This window comes from Strix aluco, chromosome 4 (genome assembly GCF_031877795.1).
Source record: "Strix aluco isolate bStrAlu1 chromosome 4, bStrAlu1.hap1, whole genome shotgun sequence".
Lineage (NCBI taxonomy): Eukaryota > Metazoa > Chordata > Aves > Strigiformes > Strigidae > Strix > Strix aluco.
This window is the reverse complement of record NC_133934.1, coordinates 14,857,644-14,874,309: the sequence shown is the minus strand read 5'-3', so window position 1 is coordinate 14,874,309 and position 16,666 is coordinate 14,857,644. Positions and strand designations below refer to the sequence as shown.

The following is a 16,666-nucleotide window of genomic DNA, read 5'->3' as shown; positions in this document are numbered from 1 at the left end:
AACACATTTTTGCGTAAGCTCTTTGTGTAAGCAAAACTTAAAATCAATATTTCCTATGTATATTGCTGTATAACCATCTACTGGAGAGCAATACTGTGACATCTTTAATCAGAGAAATGTCATTAGAACGTACATCTCAGGTGTAAACTGAAGTCTGTTTCCTCTAGGAGCTAAAACAAATTGTTGTTCTTCATATTCTAAATTCACTTGCAATTTAATATTTAAAATTCATCTTAGCATTTTATTTCATTGTAGGTAATTTAAGTGATTTTCTAGCATGGACACTGTTGCTAGCCATAGTTGTCATCTTCTCCAGCAGCTACATGAACAGCGCATTCAGGGTCTTCTCTGTGACTGCATGCTGGTGGTAAAAGGTGTCTGCTTCAAAGCACACAAAAATGTATTAGCTGCTTTCAGTCAATATTTCAGGTATGTGATAGAAATTGTTCTTTTTAAAAAATGAACTAAATGCTGTTGGTTGAGGTTTTCTCTGAGATGGGTATTTTTTTTTTTCTGGTAGTTGCAGACTAAACTGTTGGATTGTAAGGGGAAAAGTTAAATTGTTTGTCCAGAGATAAATATATACCGAGTATTTAATCTAATTAAAAACTGTGGCCATCCTAATTTATTTCCTAGATATACACAGTTAACTACTACACTGTTTGGGTATGGCTTTTTCTTGATCTTTACTTGCTTACGTTGCCTCATACAATGGATTCTGGCATGGACCTGTATTCGGTATTTCAGTATGGAAAGATAACGGTTTACAAGGAGTATAGTAGAGTACACAAACAGAGCCAGATAAGGGATATAATTGACGAAAGAATTCATATTATCCATTTCTGGATAATGTGAATTGTTTCGTCAATTATATATTCAAAATAAAATTTGAGTGTATAGGTTATTATTGCATCTCTGTTTAGAACAGATTCTTAGAAAGACAACATCTGTGTTTTAAAGCATACAGGTGGCCCATGAATCCAACTGGTTTCTTTCCCCTCTGTATAACCCTCACTGATCGTCCAAATTTTGGAGAGATCTCCCAACTTAGTGTTTTACATTAGTTATGAGTAAGCTGTTGGATCTGGCAGTTTTTAGACCTTGCTTCTTGAAACATCTCTAAAGCTTGACTATTAATTCTTATGTAAGAAAACGGGTTTTATGTTATGACCAGGGAAAAAAGATGAGAGGTGGTTTTTTCCTTTTTCTTTTCTAGCATTGCAATCCTGATGATGAAGTGAAATTATGCTCAAAGACTGTATTTTTAAAGTAGTTAAAAAGAACTAGGCATTTAACTATTATTAAAATTCAATAGGATATAAGTGACTAGTTAATTTAGACTCAACCCAGATCTGTTCATTATAGTTCTGGTTTTAATTTACATAGTACGAGCTGGATTTATGAAAGAACCTGGATGTGGGCACTGGCTTCAAAGTAGTCTCTGCATTTCTGAGTTTAAGCCTATACTCTCTTTTGCTTAAGATTCAGAGTTTATTGATATTATGCCCATCTTTAAACAAAATATAATTTGAGAGTCAACCCACGGAGAGGAATCATCAAGTTCAGGGCATTTCCTAGTGCGGGAAAATAGCTACATAGGAGTGACCTGACCCTATTTATATATCATCATTTACTGTATCATGTTAGAGACTGGGGGTTTTAATGGAGGGATGTGAAGTTCCTGACTGAGGCAGAGTACAAACCTACTTAATCTAGGGCTAGTTCTGCATGTGAAGAACTACAGCTCTACAAGTAAGGAGACCTGTAAATTCAGACACTTTAAGTATTCAATGACAATTCAGTGGGTATTGGTTGGACTGCTGTTTTAGGCTTATGTACCTGTACTCTTCCTTATTCTTTTGGTTCTCATCCAGTACCAGTAAAAAAGTACTTCTTTGGGATATGAGAGAGTAGATTGAAAATAATGGCATCCTCTTGTTTATTACTACCATCCTCTCATCTACTTGTGGAGAAAGAATTAATAGTAAGAACTTTAATAAGGTTTACTGATAAAGTTTGATGGACACGCTCACTTGCCGAAAGAGAATAGTTTATCTCACTTTGAGGTCTATCTTCTCCTTCTTACTAGAAAGTTTCTCATGTCCTCTTTTATTTGCCACAGTGGAAGGCAAAACACCATTCTGAGTCAACCAACTTTTGCAAACAGTCCATAAATACACCACTGAACCTAATATGTAAAGAACATTGGGTAGGAAACCATAAGTATGGGGTGTGATTTCAAAAGTTTAAATAATAGAAAATTAAAGTTATATAAAGTATCACTTGCTTTGATTTATACTTTAAGTGTACTAGTGTAGGCCTAATATATAAGACAAGTAATAGAGCAGTTTTGAGACGTTCATTTACAAAAACATAGCAATCTAGATAAGACCACATAGTGTAAATTTTTGTTTTGTAGCAGGCAGTCTGTTTGAGGTGTATGTGTATTTTTTTATAAAAGTGTTTGTAAATTGTTTGTGTTTGAATATTTGTCTTATTTTATTAGGACCCTTTTCCAGAATTCTTCAGGCCAGAAGAATGATGTCTTTCACTTGGACATAAAAAATGTAGGTGGCATAGGCCAGATCTTGGACTTCATGTACACCTCTCACCTGGATCTTAGCCAGGACAATGTACAAGCTATGTTGGATATTGCACAGTGTCTCCAAGTGCAAAATGTGCTGAACATTTGCCACACCTTTTTAAAATCTTCTACAGCTGTAGAGCAAACAGCCAGCATGCCTTGTAATAGTGTATTTTCACTGCAGAATACTTTGACTGCAGATACTAGCTGTGCCAATGACAGTTACGGAACAAACCTATTGCATGAATGCTCATCTGACACACAAGCTAATAAAGGCTTGGCTGACCACCATCCTCATGCATCGCAGTCTGTTAATCTTCACGCACCCTCAGGTGATGTACAGAAACAACCACAAGACTCCTTAGATGGCAGCTGCACAGAGCTTCCATTTAAACAACCAAATTACTATTACAAACTACGCAACTTTTACAGTAAACAGTTCTATAAGCAAAATGCTTGCTCTAATCACGAGAGAGGAGCAGAACAATCCTTTTCTTACAACACGTCTACAGAAATAAACACAGTAGAGAATAATTCTTGTACTGTCAATCACTCTGAGTGTGTTCTGGAAACCTCTGATCATTTACCATCAAACTTTCTGGTTCAGTCCGTGAATGAAGCTGCTCCAGATCAAGATGCAGAAAGCACACTTATGCAGCCCACCAAACAGATGCGGCTGAAAAAAGCAATACACCTCAAAAAGTTAAACTTTTTAAGATCTCAGAAGTCTGCAGAGCAGCAGCCTGAGCCTAAAACAGATGACAGTAGAATAGCAGGAGTAATTGAATCTGTAAACGAAGGTACCGTGGAGATGAATGCTAAAGTTACTGATGAAAAAGAAGCTGAAGATTTAGTGAATTCAGAGAATTTTGAACAAACTGTTGAAATTGACAGATCTCAAGGTCCTTTGGAACAAGAAGGGCAATCACAGACTCTTCAGTCACAGAGGCAATATACTTGTGAATTATGTGGGAAGGCTTTCAAACATCCAAGCAACTTGGAGCTCCATAAAAGGTCTCATACAGGTACAGTTTTTAGTAGCTTGGTCTGCAGACCGAATATTTCAATTAAAGAGGATGTCTTACAGTATCGCTTGATGCAGAGATGCCGGTTAAGGGTTACTTTCAAAAGGTTGTGGTTTTGGTTTTTTGAAAAATGAATAATCATACAGGAATAAAGACTGTAAGACTGAGTTTAGCTGAGAGTGGTAGTAAAGATTTGTCCTTTGTATTTGGTTTTTTAGGGTTCTTTCTCAAAGAATGTTGTGTGATATTTCAATGAAAATTTTATTTTTGTCTTGCATTTGGAAGAGGCATTTCTAGTCAGTTTGTCAGAAGTCAAGTCAGATAACAATGAAAAGTGTAAATGGCTAAAAGATGACACTACAAATGTTCTAGACCTCAGTTCTCTCTGATTATATATTCATTGTAAGATACAAGTGATTAGGTCTACGTGGTTATTTCTTTTTAACCTGTAGAAATATGCTTTATAATTAGTTTATTTGTTTCAGTGGGTGAACAACTTTCATTGCATTTACCTAGAGAGTAATGCTCTTGCAGACAAGTAGGCTGCAGCGTGAATAGGAATTTTGAATTCATTTACTTAGTTTTAAAAACTTGTAGGTAATATTATTTTTAAACCTAGTTTTATTTCTAAAGATCTTTTTATTCAAGTGAAAACCAAGACCTAGTCTAACTTTTAATTAACTAATCTGTCTGTTCAATTTAACCAGCATGTTCTATTATATTTCTACAACTTTATATGTTTTTTAAAAGGGTTTTTAAGAATTACCTTAGCTAGTCAAGTAACACCACTGATTTCAAGTCCTTGAGATGCATTATTCCTGATTAAGCTGTTGAATTTTTTGCCTTTCTTTTTCCTTATATTAAATATACAAATGCATCTCTCTGTCTTGTCAAATAAACATCACTTTGCAAATGAGCATACATGTATTGGTACTTTGACAATAAATATAAATCCCTCTTAGTAGACATTAATTTCTTTTGTTAATTGATCCTTAATATTAAGAATTTTTTTTTTCATACTATTAGGAGAAAAATCTTTCCAGAACCTTAAAATATGAACATTTGGTATGAGCTTCCTTAAGTTTTCACTTAAGGTATCTTTGACTACTTCTGTATGTTCATATTACTAATACTTTTTTTTTTTCTTAATTTGGTCTCCTGTGAAATAGTTGCATATGTCTCTTACCTAGATCCTCTCTTTGCCTTGCATTTTTTGGAATCTATTTCGATTTGAGCTGACATCATCAGGTATATCTTTATTTTTAATATCTTAGAAATTTCAGGGAAATAGGTGATCAGATGGAAGATAGAGCATCTAGAGAAGTCTCAATGGAGGGAGAGACTCTGAAGTCAGTAATGTGTGTTTGTGCTAGAGAATCTGTGTGAAAGACCCCAACTATGAGAAACCTATTAGAATGTGCCCTTCCTCATACATCTCAATCATTGGAAAAAGTCTGGATTTTGTGAGTTCTGGTGCCCGTTAAACTAGTTGTTTTTTTAAGAGTGGTAGACTTAATTATTGTATGTTTCGGAGTCTGCTAAACTGTTTAAAACACGAGGTTCAAAGTTCAGTTTACCTGTTCTAATGCATTGTAGCTTACAGGTCAGTGTTTTGGGGTTTTTTTAAAGTATTTTCAGGAAGCATCTCAAAAAAAAAAAAAACCACCAAACCCAAACCCGACCCTGTGAAAAGAACTCTTGGGAGGATGGATAGAACAGAAGCAGAGTTACACTGTCATGTAATACACTGTTGATCCTCGACCTTTTCATTCTGAGCTTTGCTTGAGCAAGTTGCCAGGATTCCATGCCTTAGTGCCCCCTGCTCCTACCTTTGTGATCTCTTCAGGAACACCGCTTCTGCCTTCATGCCTTTCTCTTCTGGAGCTGACACACCACTGCTTTGGTCCCACTACTGTGTACTTTATCTTCATCTCCTCTTGCAGAGGGTTGAACGAGAAGGATGCAACAGAAGACAGAAAACACAAGGCAGTCCGAAGGTTCAAAAGTAAAATCGCCTGGATGTTTGTTTAAGCATTGTCTTAATTGTAGTTCAGTTACTACTTTTTCCCAAATTTTCCGTATTGCTGTTGATCCAGCCGTGGTCTTTGAGAAGATTAGTGTTCTCAGATGAGGTTTTTGGTTTGGAATCATAGAATCAAAGAATAACTTAGATTAGAATGGACCTCTGGAGGTCATCTAGTCCAATCCTCTGCTCAAGGTAGGTCAAATTAGACTGGGTTGTTTTGCTCCTGACCTTGTGTAGTCAAATTTTGGATATCTCCAAGGTCAGAGATTCCACAACCTCTCCAGACAACAAGTTCCAGTGTTTGACCACCCTCATGGGGCAAAAGATTATTTTCCTGTATCTAATCAGAATTTCCCATGACCTAACTTGTGTCTGTAGCCTCTTGTCCTATCACTGTGTACCTTCAAGAACAACCTGGTTGCATCTCTCTGCCCATTGCATGTAGACAGCAGTTAAGATTTCCTGTTTGTCTTCTCAAGGTTCCAGATATGGTCTCACCAGTGATAGGTAGAGAAGAATCATCTTCAGCTTACTAGCTGCACTCTTACTAATATGTCCTAGGAAGCAATTAGCCTCACTTTACCTGAGGGATGCTACAATGCTGAGTAATTTAGTATTTCTTCTAGAATTCATTCTTGGAATAGGCTGCTTGATATGCCCAGGGGGTTGGAGTCTTCTGTAGGTGCAGAATTGTTCTCCAACAACTAATTTGAAGTTTCTTTTCAAATAAATTTTTTTTGTTTTATCTTTATCATGGGGAATAAAACTCCAGCTCTTTGTACAGTTATAATGAGGCTGCATGCAGCCCACAACAATAGTTTTGAGAAATTTGAGCCTCCCTCCCTCTAGTTATTTCAGGGTGGTTTTCTGTTCAGATAATAGTCTCTGTGTCAACAGTAACTTTGGTTTTTTTGGTGTAGGTAATTTCTGCAGAAATTGCTATTAGTGTTTTTTATCCTCCATTTCAAATTACCTTGATGCTTTTATGGCTGTTCAGAAGCCTTCCCAGTCGCCACAGATCTGGCTCCCTACTGGTTTCATTTATATTTGTGTTGTCAGTACCAGAATTTTTAGTGTTTTGCAAATTTAGAGCCATAATGAAATCAAGCCTCAGTGCTCTTTATAATTGAGTTATTAGTTTTTTAATTTTTATCTTTAATTGAATAAAAGCTGTCTTGAAACTGCTGTAAGATTTCCATTCTTCATGGAAATTCTTCATTTAAGTAGAAAAAGTAGATACAGCCTCAAGTGGCCACACTAACCTCAAGGCTGCTGTATGTGAAGCCACATAACTGTGTATGTTTACTCTGTGCTTTAAAATCTAAGAGACTTGCATTTAGTCCTTGATCTCAAAATATGTTGAAAAAACATCACCTGTATTTGGCAGTAGAGAAGGATAATGGAACCTCAACACCTGGATATTGTAGTTGTTGCCCATAACACTTCCAAGGATGGAGGAAGAATACTGATGTAGGAATACTTGCTGGAAGAGAAGGCTACAAATAGCCAAGAGGTGTTCTGTAAAATAATGAGAATTATGATTTTAAAAGTAAATAAAAATCTTTAGACAGATTTTGAAACCAAGATGAAACACAGTGTAAGATCTCTTTTTCCTTCTTGAAATAGCTGCATTCAGACTCACGGGGATTTACACTAATTTTGCTTCCCTATACCTGTTGGCCACATTATATGTGTCCTTTTAACGTACAGTTAGACTCGTGAAAATATCATTAGAAGATTTAAATTTATTATTTTAAAATTTCTGTAAGATGCAGAGAGATTTTTATCCACAGTGTAAAAACTAGGAAACCAAGAACTAAGCAGGGAAAAAAAATTGCCTCTATGAAATACTGCAGAGAAGAAAAAGTGATTAGAAAAAAGATAATTTGTCTCATTGACAGCTAGAGAATTGAAATACTGTGCAGTCACATTCTAGATTGAGAGTCAAGTTATTTTGAAAAGCTAAAGTGAGCTGCACTAATTTTTACTAAAGCTGTTGATACGTTTTTGGAGATTCAAGAATACCAGTTTTATATGTGTAAATTCAGAATTTTGTGGCAAAATACTTGGGTTAATCATCAGATACTCTTATATAGGGTGAGAATTTGAGGGCAAATGTATATTTGCTGGAAGTGAATGGCTACGTGGTGATCAGAGATGTGTGATACACATTGAACAGAGAAAACAGAATCCTTCCAAACTAGCTTCTCTGCATTCCTTATTCTTTTAAGAGTGGGCCTTTGTGTGTACAAGTGAAAAAACTGGTGCACTTCCCATAGCTGCTGTTGTTGTTGCTGTTGTAGGACCTTGTCATCTATTCTGTTCTTCCTGGAGGTACGGTACCCCTTTCATTTGGAATAAAAAGTATTTAAAAAAAATAACAAAACATTTCTATTCATATGAAAACTCTTCTACCTACCTGTTTTGAAAGATAAATTCTGTTTCTGAGCAAGTCTGCCTTACAAGCTTAATGGTAAATGCTGTACTTCCCTCTTGGAATTTCCCCTTACATATATGGGTAAGTGTCCTTTTGGGGATATTTTTACTCTTACATTACATATTTTGAAAGGAAGCATACCAATTTAAAACATTTGTATTCTATGGCAACTATTAGAAGTTCTATGTTCTGTTTCTTCTTTTAGGTGAGAAACCTTTTGAATGTAACATTTGTGGGAAACACTTCTCACAGGTGGGAATATTTTATATTATGGTACTTACACTTGCAAATGAAATGCATCTATGTGTTGATTCTAAAAAATTTGGTTATAAGTCTATAGATATTTTTTTGTTCAAAGACAGACCACTTTAGGGATAAAAAAAAGTCTTATTTGAAAATAACATGTTAAATGCTTTAGATTTCTTTGATACATTTTTAACCTTTGATTTTGTCTGCTCTCAGTTAGATGTGTTACGTATTTTACCTTCAAATAAATGTTTAACTATACAGAGCCACAGCTATATTTGAAATACAGAGAACATTCATTCTCAGACTGTTCTTTTGCCCCTTATGCTTAAGGATATGTTGTGAATAGCATTTTTACAGTGTCTGAAAAAAATACAGGTTAGAATTTTGTATAATGCTGTATTCACAATATAGTTTCATCTTCCTAAATGGCATAAATTATTAAGCAGATTTTTTTGAGTCAGATAAAAAAAATTTACATACGTATAATTGGGCTCAGTTTCCTTCTGTGAAGAACAGCACAGTCTGTCTGAAGTGACTAAACTCAGCTACGATTTAAAAAAAACCTCTTGTGAAATTCCCTATTTACACACAGGACCAAAGCTTTAGCAGTCTTAATTTGCCCTCCAGTGCGTGCTTCCTGTTCTGGGTACAACAATTAATTTCTATTTCTGCAAATTTGGTGCCTAGTTGTCTCACATTTCCAAAATGTCTATTTCTTTTCCATTTTCTTGGTCGGACTACATGCACCTAAGTGCAGGAGACAATAGTCATGTGCATATTTTTAGACTAAGATTAAATAATAATTATCATTGAATAACTGTGGTCTTTCTTATGGGTCCTTGTTTAAGGATTAGAATTATGTGGTCTTTGTCTACCCCCCCACCAGTGCTTGCACTTCTCTTACTCCAGTTTTGTAGTCCACCAGTGGGATTTCTTTGACCCATGAATCTGATGCAGTTGCATCCTCCAGTCTGTTACTAAATATGAGTATAATGCTGCATCCTGTTTCATCATGCTTATCAAGCATTTTGAGCAAAACTGCATCTGCTTATTAGGCAAAGAAAGTGCATTTTAATTCGTTTTGATGGCTAAACTTATTAAAAGTAAAAAGTGAGTATTTCCAAATTCCATTAAAAGTACTTTTGGCAAATGGAGTGGTATTCTGTACCATTACTGCGGGGGAAGAGGGAATAAAAAAGCTTCACACAGTCGGAGTGTATGAGAGGCAGGACAGACTCCTCATGCAGCATGCATTGCTCCTCTTTAATTAAAAACATGAACAAACGAAAACCCCAGCAAAACTGGAAATGTCTGCCTTTTAATTAAACACTCTTAAACAGCTTTCCTCCCCTCCCTCCCTCCCCATTACTTCAGTTTCCTGAAGGTATAGGTACATACATATTGATGGACAATACCCACACGTCCAGAATATGAGCCATAGCATTCAGCTTGCATGCTGCAGTCCGTCCTCTGCTCATAAAAGGGGACTTGCATACTTCTAGGGAACACTAGGGTAGCCTTGCTTCTTTGCAAGATGCAAGGATAATTACTATCTACTTTTTGCTTAAAAGACCCTCTCTGATCTTGTTCTTGATTTTGTCAGTCTGCAGGCACAGAAATAGTATCACTTTTCTTATTTAAGTCTGTGCTTTTGAGACACTGCAGTTGTTGTGCCTGGTACTATGTCTGCTCCTGCTGAACCTAACTGATGTTCCGTGTGTTGGAATGTGAAACAGAAAATGAACAGAAAGTAGAGAAAATTGACATAGGAACTCATAGTCTGCAACAAATAACCACAAATGTCTTTGATTTTTGGAGAAAAAGGTTCCTTTTGTACTTCCAAGCCTGCATCTTCCCTTACTACTAGTACACAGCCTGTTGCTGTGTGGTCCTTCTCTAGCTGGTGATCCAGAATTACCATGTTTTGCCTCCTGACTACCTCCTTCTGCAGTGCTGATTTTGGGGGACCATATGCTTTAGTTCATTCACTTTGAAAGTGTGCCAGGTACAAATTGAGTAAGTCTAGCATCTCTCTCTAATCTCAAATTTGTGAGGAGTGGTATGCAACCAGTACCAGTAAGAGGATTTTTCTGAGCATTTTTTTTCTTTCACTGAAATGCTAGCAAAAGTCGTCTTAGGCTTTTTCATTGGGATGGCATATTATACCTTAACTGAGGTTGTGTATCACCCTAGAAGCTTAGGAAGAATAGAAGTTACTGATGTTTTTACTTTTTTTTTTTTTTTTTTTTTTATGTGAGCCAGGTAATAACAAGCTTTTGCCTTCATTAGGAGGAAGTGACAGAGACTTGTAATAAAGAAATGGATCTTCTTGCTACTCTCTGTAAAACATTTTTATTCTGGCTAAAAATGCCTGTATGGGCACTATTTTAGAATAATTGTTGCACTTCAAATTCACCCTCTGCCTTTATCCAGAATAACTTTCAAATGATATTGTTTGTTTTGTGATGTGGATGGAAGTAAAGGTTCTGTCTTGCATGTTTCTCTCAAATGTACCTCTGCATAAAATCCCTTGTTCTTGCAAAGCATAAACTGTTGCATGGAGAAGTCAGTTCAGTCGTCGTCTTCAGAAATGGGTGCCTAGTGCCTCTCTTTGAATAGATTTGAGTATTATAAAGTTTGGCCTGAAAGAACAGTGGTTCAGTCATACTGTTGTCTGAAAAACTTTACAGGGGTTAAAGAAATCTCATGGTTCAAATGGTGATCCATTTAATATTGTCCTCTGCCTGTCTGTGTGTATCTGCAGTACTTCAGTTCTGGTATGTTATAAGCTCTGATTACAGTGATTGATCATCACAGGTAATTTAAGGGAGTTGGAAGAAATTATTGATAGGGTTTATTTTTGCTGTTGTACTGTTACTGAGGACATGATAATCTTTGCATCCCCAATTTTCTTTCCTAATTGAAAGGACTTAATGTTCCTTTAGTGTACTTAGATATAACCAGGCAGTTATCCATCAAAGAGAATGGAAGGGTTAAAAACTGACTGTGGAAGTATGCACAATTTATGGAACATCTGCAGCTCTTTTATCCAGACTAGCTGTATCTTGTGCTTTGAGAACTGGACTCTCAGTGGATTAGCCATTCATAAGCACCAGTGGCTTTAAAAACATTAAAAAAAAAAAAGTCGGAATGAGTAAGATGGTTTTTTTCTAGTCATTATCTGGTTTGCCTGCTAGACTAGCATGATTTTTACAGGATTGGGAGAGGAAAGATACATAATAAAAATTAGTTACCAGTAATCCATTTGTTCATTTCTGTACTTCCTGTTCTGTTTTCTTTTGATATCAGTGAATATTTATAAGTTTGGAGCACTTGACTCTGAGTACTTTATGGATTGAAAAATGTTGACCCTATTCTTTTCTCTTTAACCCCCTGGGAAGTGAATTCAGACATCCTGATGTAACAATATTTTATTTGTAGGACAGGGAAAATGAGACTAACATAAACCATATTACTAGTAAGTTTTCTTCTTCACTGCAATCTAGATAGTGTAATTTTCATTTATAATTGGATCTGTTCTCAACTATAGATCTGTCTTTTTCCTTAGCATTTGATTTCAGGCTTCTTTTTTATTCTTTTTTTTTTTTTTCCCTCTGTTCTTGTCAATATATAATTGCTTGCATAAGCAATTTTATCTTGAAGTACATGGTAGTCTGTCTTTACTAGATAAGAATGCTTGAGTTCATACATGCTTTGTAGTCTTCAGTGCCTTAGAATTAGGAATAAAAAGCCAGTCTCATAGTTCCCATCATTGTCTTTTTATCTGTATACAACAACAGGCTAGCTGAATTTAAATGTTTAAATTACTGTCCCTTCAGGCAGGTAATCTACAGACACATTTACGTCGACATTCTGGTGAAAAGCCATACATTTGTGAAATCTGTGGGAAAAGGTGAGTAGAATTGTTCACCTCAGTAAAGTTAACATGATAAAACTTGTACATGTTTTCTTTAATCTTAATGATAAACTAAGAGCCAAGAGCTAAGGCAGCGTGCTGCTGCTCAATTTTGTTTAAAAGACATTGGATTTAAATGTTTATTGATGGGATTAAAATACATGAATGTCTGCAAGGAGTCTTGTTGCAGGTCTCAGTAATAAGATAAACATGTCACCACATACATAACCTGTGGTTTTAATTTTTTGTATATTTGTATCTTTAGTTAAGGATATACTGTTGTGTGTGTTTTGAACAGCGTGAGTCACAATTGCTGGTTTGTACCCTTCCCTCGCTTTTTTTTTTCATTATTTGATCATACAATTTTTGTTACATTTTATGGAAATTATGAAGTATGGGAAACTTGATGAATTTAAGCAAAGCATTAAATATTTCTTTCTGCTAACAGGTAACAGAACTTACACTAATTTAGGAGTAGCATTTGTACTTTAAGTTAAATGCAGAATAAATTAATAACATTAATGGTGAAAAGGTTTTTTTCTCCTTCCATAAATTTAATTGGACATTGCCATCTTCAAAATGTTTTTCTTAAATGTATTAATTTATCTGTATTTTAGATTTTAATCTTTGTTCAGAACATCAGGCATTCATTATAGTTGATTTCCATATGATACTCAGTTTAAGAGAATGAGGGTCTTATAAAGACAGCAATTGGGTTTCCGTGTTCTGTTACAGATTTGCTGCTTCTGGTGATGTTCAGCGTCATATTATTATTCATTCTGGAGAAAAGCCTCATCTGTGTGATATCTGTGGCAGAGGTATGTAAGAACCAAAGTTTCTACCTGTGAGGTTTTTTGATTGAAATGTGAGCAGCCATTTTAATCTCAGCATCTGTCATATTTTTCTAGGATTCAGTAACTTCAGTAATTTAAAGGAGCACAAAAAGACCCATACAGCAGATAAAGTATTCACCTGTGATGAATGTGGGAAGTCATTTAACATGCAACGAAAATTAGTAAAGCACAGAATTAGGCATACTGGAGAGAGACCGTACAGCTGTTCAGCATGTGGTAAGATTTACTGTGCATACCTTGGTTGTGTCTTTGCTTTTTAAATGATAAGTAAAAGTTCCTATGTCAGCAGAATAACAATTAACCAAAATTATTTTAAATTGAAATACCATGTTGTGAAAGTTTTTCACCAAAATCTTCTGGTTTGCATACTTCATAGTCTTTCATTTGGTGTATTAAACTCCTTTAGCTGTTGTAAATAAGTTTAAAGGTGAATTTCAGTTGAATAGAGAAAGGAAATAAGAGAAATCAACATTGGATGTGTACAAGTTTGCTAGAGAAGTACTGATACTAGCTGCTTCAAAAATTGATTTATTTTCAGTATAGTCCTTTCTGATGGAAAGCTAGGTTTGGCATCACTTTGCTATCAATGGAATCTTACCCCCCCCCGCCTTTTTTTTTTCCCCAATTGAATACTGTTCAGATTTAACTGCATGCAACTGTAGAGTTTGATAATAACAATCTTTTGCTACTTTGCTTCAGCCTCTGGTGTAAAATCAAAACTTGATCAATGCCTCATACCAGAGAACACCCATTTTCAAAATCTGCTAGATAGGTCGTACTTCCAACTGGTCTGAAAGTGGCTCTTTGATCAATAATTCATCCGTGTATAACATAGTTCTCAGAAATTGCATTGTCTATCCTTACCTTATATGTTACTTAGCATCCTGCATACTACATGCTTTTCTGCCCTTAAGTGCTATTTTGGTATAATTTCATTCATGTTCTGAGGAATCAGCTTTGGAGGAGGGTAGCTCCATATGATAATGTCCAACTGCAGTATGTTTTATTTGTAATGTCTTGAGGCACAAGAAAAGCTGATACTATCAGGAGGTCTTGCATTAGAAGGAGGAAATATAGACATGCAGGATATGAAGGTATAGACAAACAGTTGTGTTGTCATTAAAATAGGCTTATTTTCATACTGTCTTGTAGTGGTCTTTTGATTATTTTTCATTTTAGCCAGGTCATCTTGTACTGTGAGGCAAAAATTGTGCAAAGAGAATCTGATCAAGCATTAAGGAATCACTCACATTGTGCAAAAAATCCACGTGTATTACTCCAGTAATTTGTAATCTTACTGTTACTCTTTAATGGCATTTCTGAAAAGAAATATGGGCAGTAGAATAAAAAGTATGATGCTGAAAATTGAGACTGCAGTTTTACTGGGCTTTCAGATAATACAGTTCATTTTAGTTGGTATCTGTTGACACAAAATAAAATAATCTTTAACCTAGTTAAAATGAGAGAAAATCACAAATAGGTACTAGCTTATTCCGACTATTCTGAAGAATGTGAGGTGTCTGAATCCTGTAGCAGTTCTGGAAATCAATGCTCTCTTATTCTGCTTGTTCTTCTACACTTTGCCTTGGTTCAGCCTCAGACACTTTTTTTCTTTGCAGTATGGTAGTTGAGCTTATTTGAGCCCATGGTTCTGAAAATAGGCAAACACTTGAATATTTTAATAAAAAAATTACAGTTTTGACACATTGTCTGGCTGGAGTATAAAAAACGGACTGCTGCATTACGTTAGCTCAAAGTTAACAAATCTAAATTTGTCAGCACTTTAAGAATAGTTCCTTGGTAATGAACAAACCGTTACTTTTCTATGATGCAGTTCTCACTGGAAGAATATATTTAGAAGCTTATCAGCATACTTTTTTTTCCAGACAGATGAATTAAATTGATTATTTGTAATCTTTTTTTTCCTCCATGAAGATTGATACAAACTGATGGCACTCACAGCTTTCAAATACTAATAGATATTCCTGTCTAGAGACAAAAAACTAAAGCACTGGGAAACACAAGTTATAAAATCAGATCGAGAAGAAGAAACAAGTCATTGAATTGCAAAACTAGATGGAACTTGTTTGAACCTGTTCTAGATAAAAAAGTACCACGATTGGGACATACTATACCTTATCTCTTGACACTTTCTCTAATTAAAACATGTTTATGCACTTGTGTTGAGAACAAAATCTTAATCTATCACTTCTGTCTTGTAGGGAAATGTTTTGCAGGCTCTGGAGACCTGCGTAGACATGTGAGGACTCATACAGGAGAAAAACCCTATACCTGTGAAACTTGTAACAAATGCTTCACTCGCTCTGCTGTTCTACGGCGGCACAAGAAAATGCATTGTAAAGCCACTGAGGAAGGTCCACACACACTAGATGAATTTACTCAAGGGATTGAAACTTCTGACCTTGAGAAGTCTCAGAGTTCTGACTCTTTTGGCCAAGAAATGTCTGTTACATTGTTACCAGTGTCTGTTAAATTTCCCATTCGTCCAGCTGCAAATTCAACTGAATTTGATAGTTCTGCAGATTCTTACTGTAAGTTGCGCTCAATGATTCAACACCACAACTCGGCAAACCAACAGAAACTGAATGTGGATTCTGCTAAACTCCCAAAAGCTCAGACACAGCAAACTCCACCACCACCACCATATGCTTATGCAGATGTAGATGTATCTTCTGCAGAAGAACCCTTACAGTCTGATAATATTCCCATGATTCGTTCCTCTATGGTTAGCTTGGACAGTCATTGTAATGATCCACTAGGCAGTCGAACATCATCTGCTGCATACAAGAATAATGAAGGTCCGTTCTTCTCTAGCATGACCCTCTGGGGTTTGGCTATGAAGACCTTGCAGAATGAAAGCGAATTGGAACAGTGAGGGCTCAGGTGACTGTATCAAAACTTCTTAGAGGCGTTTCATGCAAAAGTGATTGTGATTGCACTGCAGCATAGAGAGATCAGAGCTAGTTTTTAAGCCAGCTAGCTTGGATACTGGTAGAAATCAAGATACGCATGTCCAGAACCCAGTGTAGGCTGCCTTTATGCTGCTTCTCAGCAAAGCTCAAATCTAGTTTTGGGGACCTTTGTTGTTCTGTGTCTGCACAGTGTAGCTCGTGTGTTGCCATGATTTACTAAAATTTGCCATTTACTTAATTTACCATTAACTTGGTATTTTTTACCTGATAATGGAGGAAAGGATGGCCCAATGCCTAATTTCATTATATGGGTGCAGTTCCAAGCATGGGTCATCAGAGTTGTGTAAGGGTGTAGATATGAGAAGAGGAAAATACTTAACAAATCCCTAGTGAACCTGAGTTTCAGTAGTGGCTCTCTTACCAGTAGGATCATTGGTTTACATGACTTGAGTATTGTGATATTAAATCTAAATGTTAAATACTGGACAATATTTGTGATAGTGCAAAGTAACTGTATATCTAGAAACTTTATTTTTTTACAATAAAAGCTTTTTTTAGTATTTTATAAACTATTTTGCACAGCAGATTATTTGTACAATGAAGACCAAGATCAGGAAATATGAATAAAGGGAAGTTGTTTTA

At 35.8% G+C, this 16,666-nt stretch overlaps 1 protein-coding gene across 8 annotated transcripts in view; it reads left to right on the top strand.

Annotated features, from left to right (window-relative positions):
- Positions 1-16,666, top strand: part of ZBTB49 (zinc finger and BTB domain containing 49) — a 17,983-nt gene extending 1,317 nt beyond the window's left edge. For 5 of the 8 annotated variants that reach the window (XM_074822116.1, XM_074822120.1, XM_074822118.1 and 2 more), the window contains 7 exons: positions 256-429; positions 2,507-3,609; positions 8,278-8,324; positions 12,161-12,234; positions 12,973-13,055; positions 13,146-13,307; positions 15,314-16,666. In XM_074822116.1, the coding sequence (XP_074678217.1) occupies positions 278-429; positions 2,507-3,609; positions 8,278-8,324; positions 12,161-12,234; positions 12,973-13,055; positions 13,146-13,307; positions 15,314-15,987 (2,295 nt within the window). In that variant the 5' untranslated portion in view covers positions 256-277 and the 3' untranslated portion in view covers positions 15,988-16,666. The remainder of the gene's footprint in view (positions 1-255; positions 430-2,506; positions 3,610-8,277; positions 8,325-12,160; positions 12,235-12,972; positions 13,056-13,145; positions 13,308-15,313) is intronic. The other 3 variants (XM_074822123.1, XM_074822121.1, XM_074822122.1) reach the window with 1 other exon arrangement.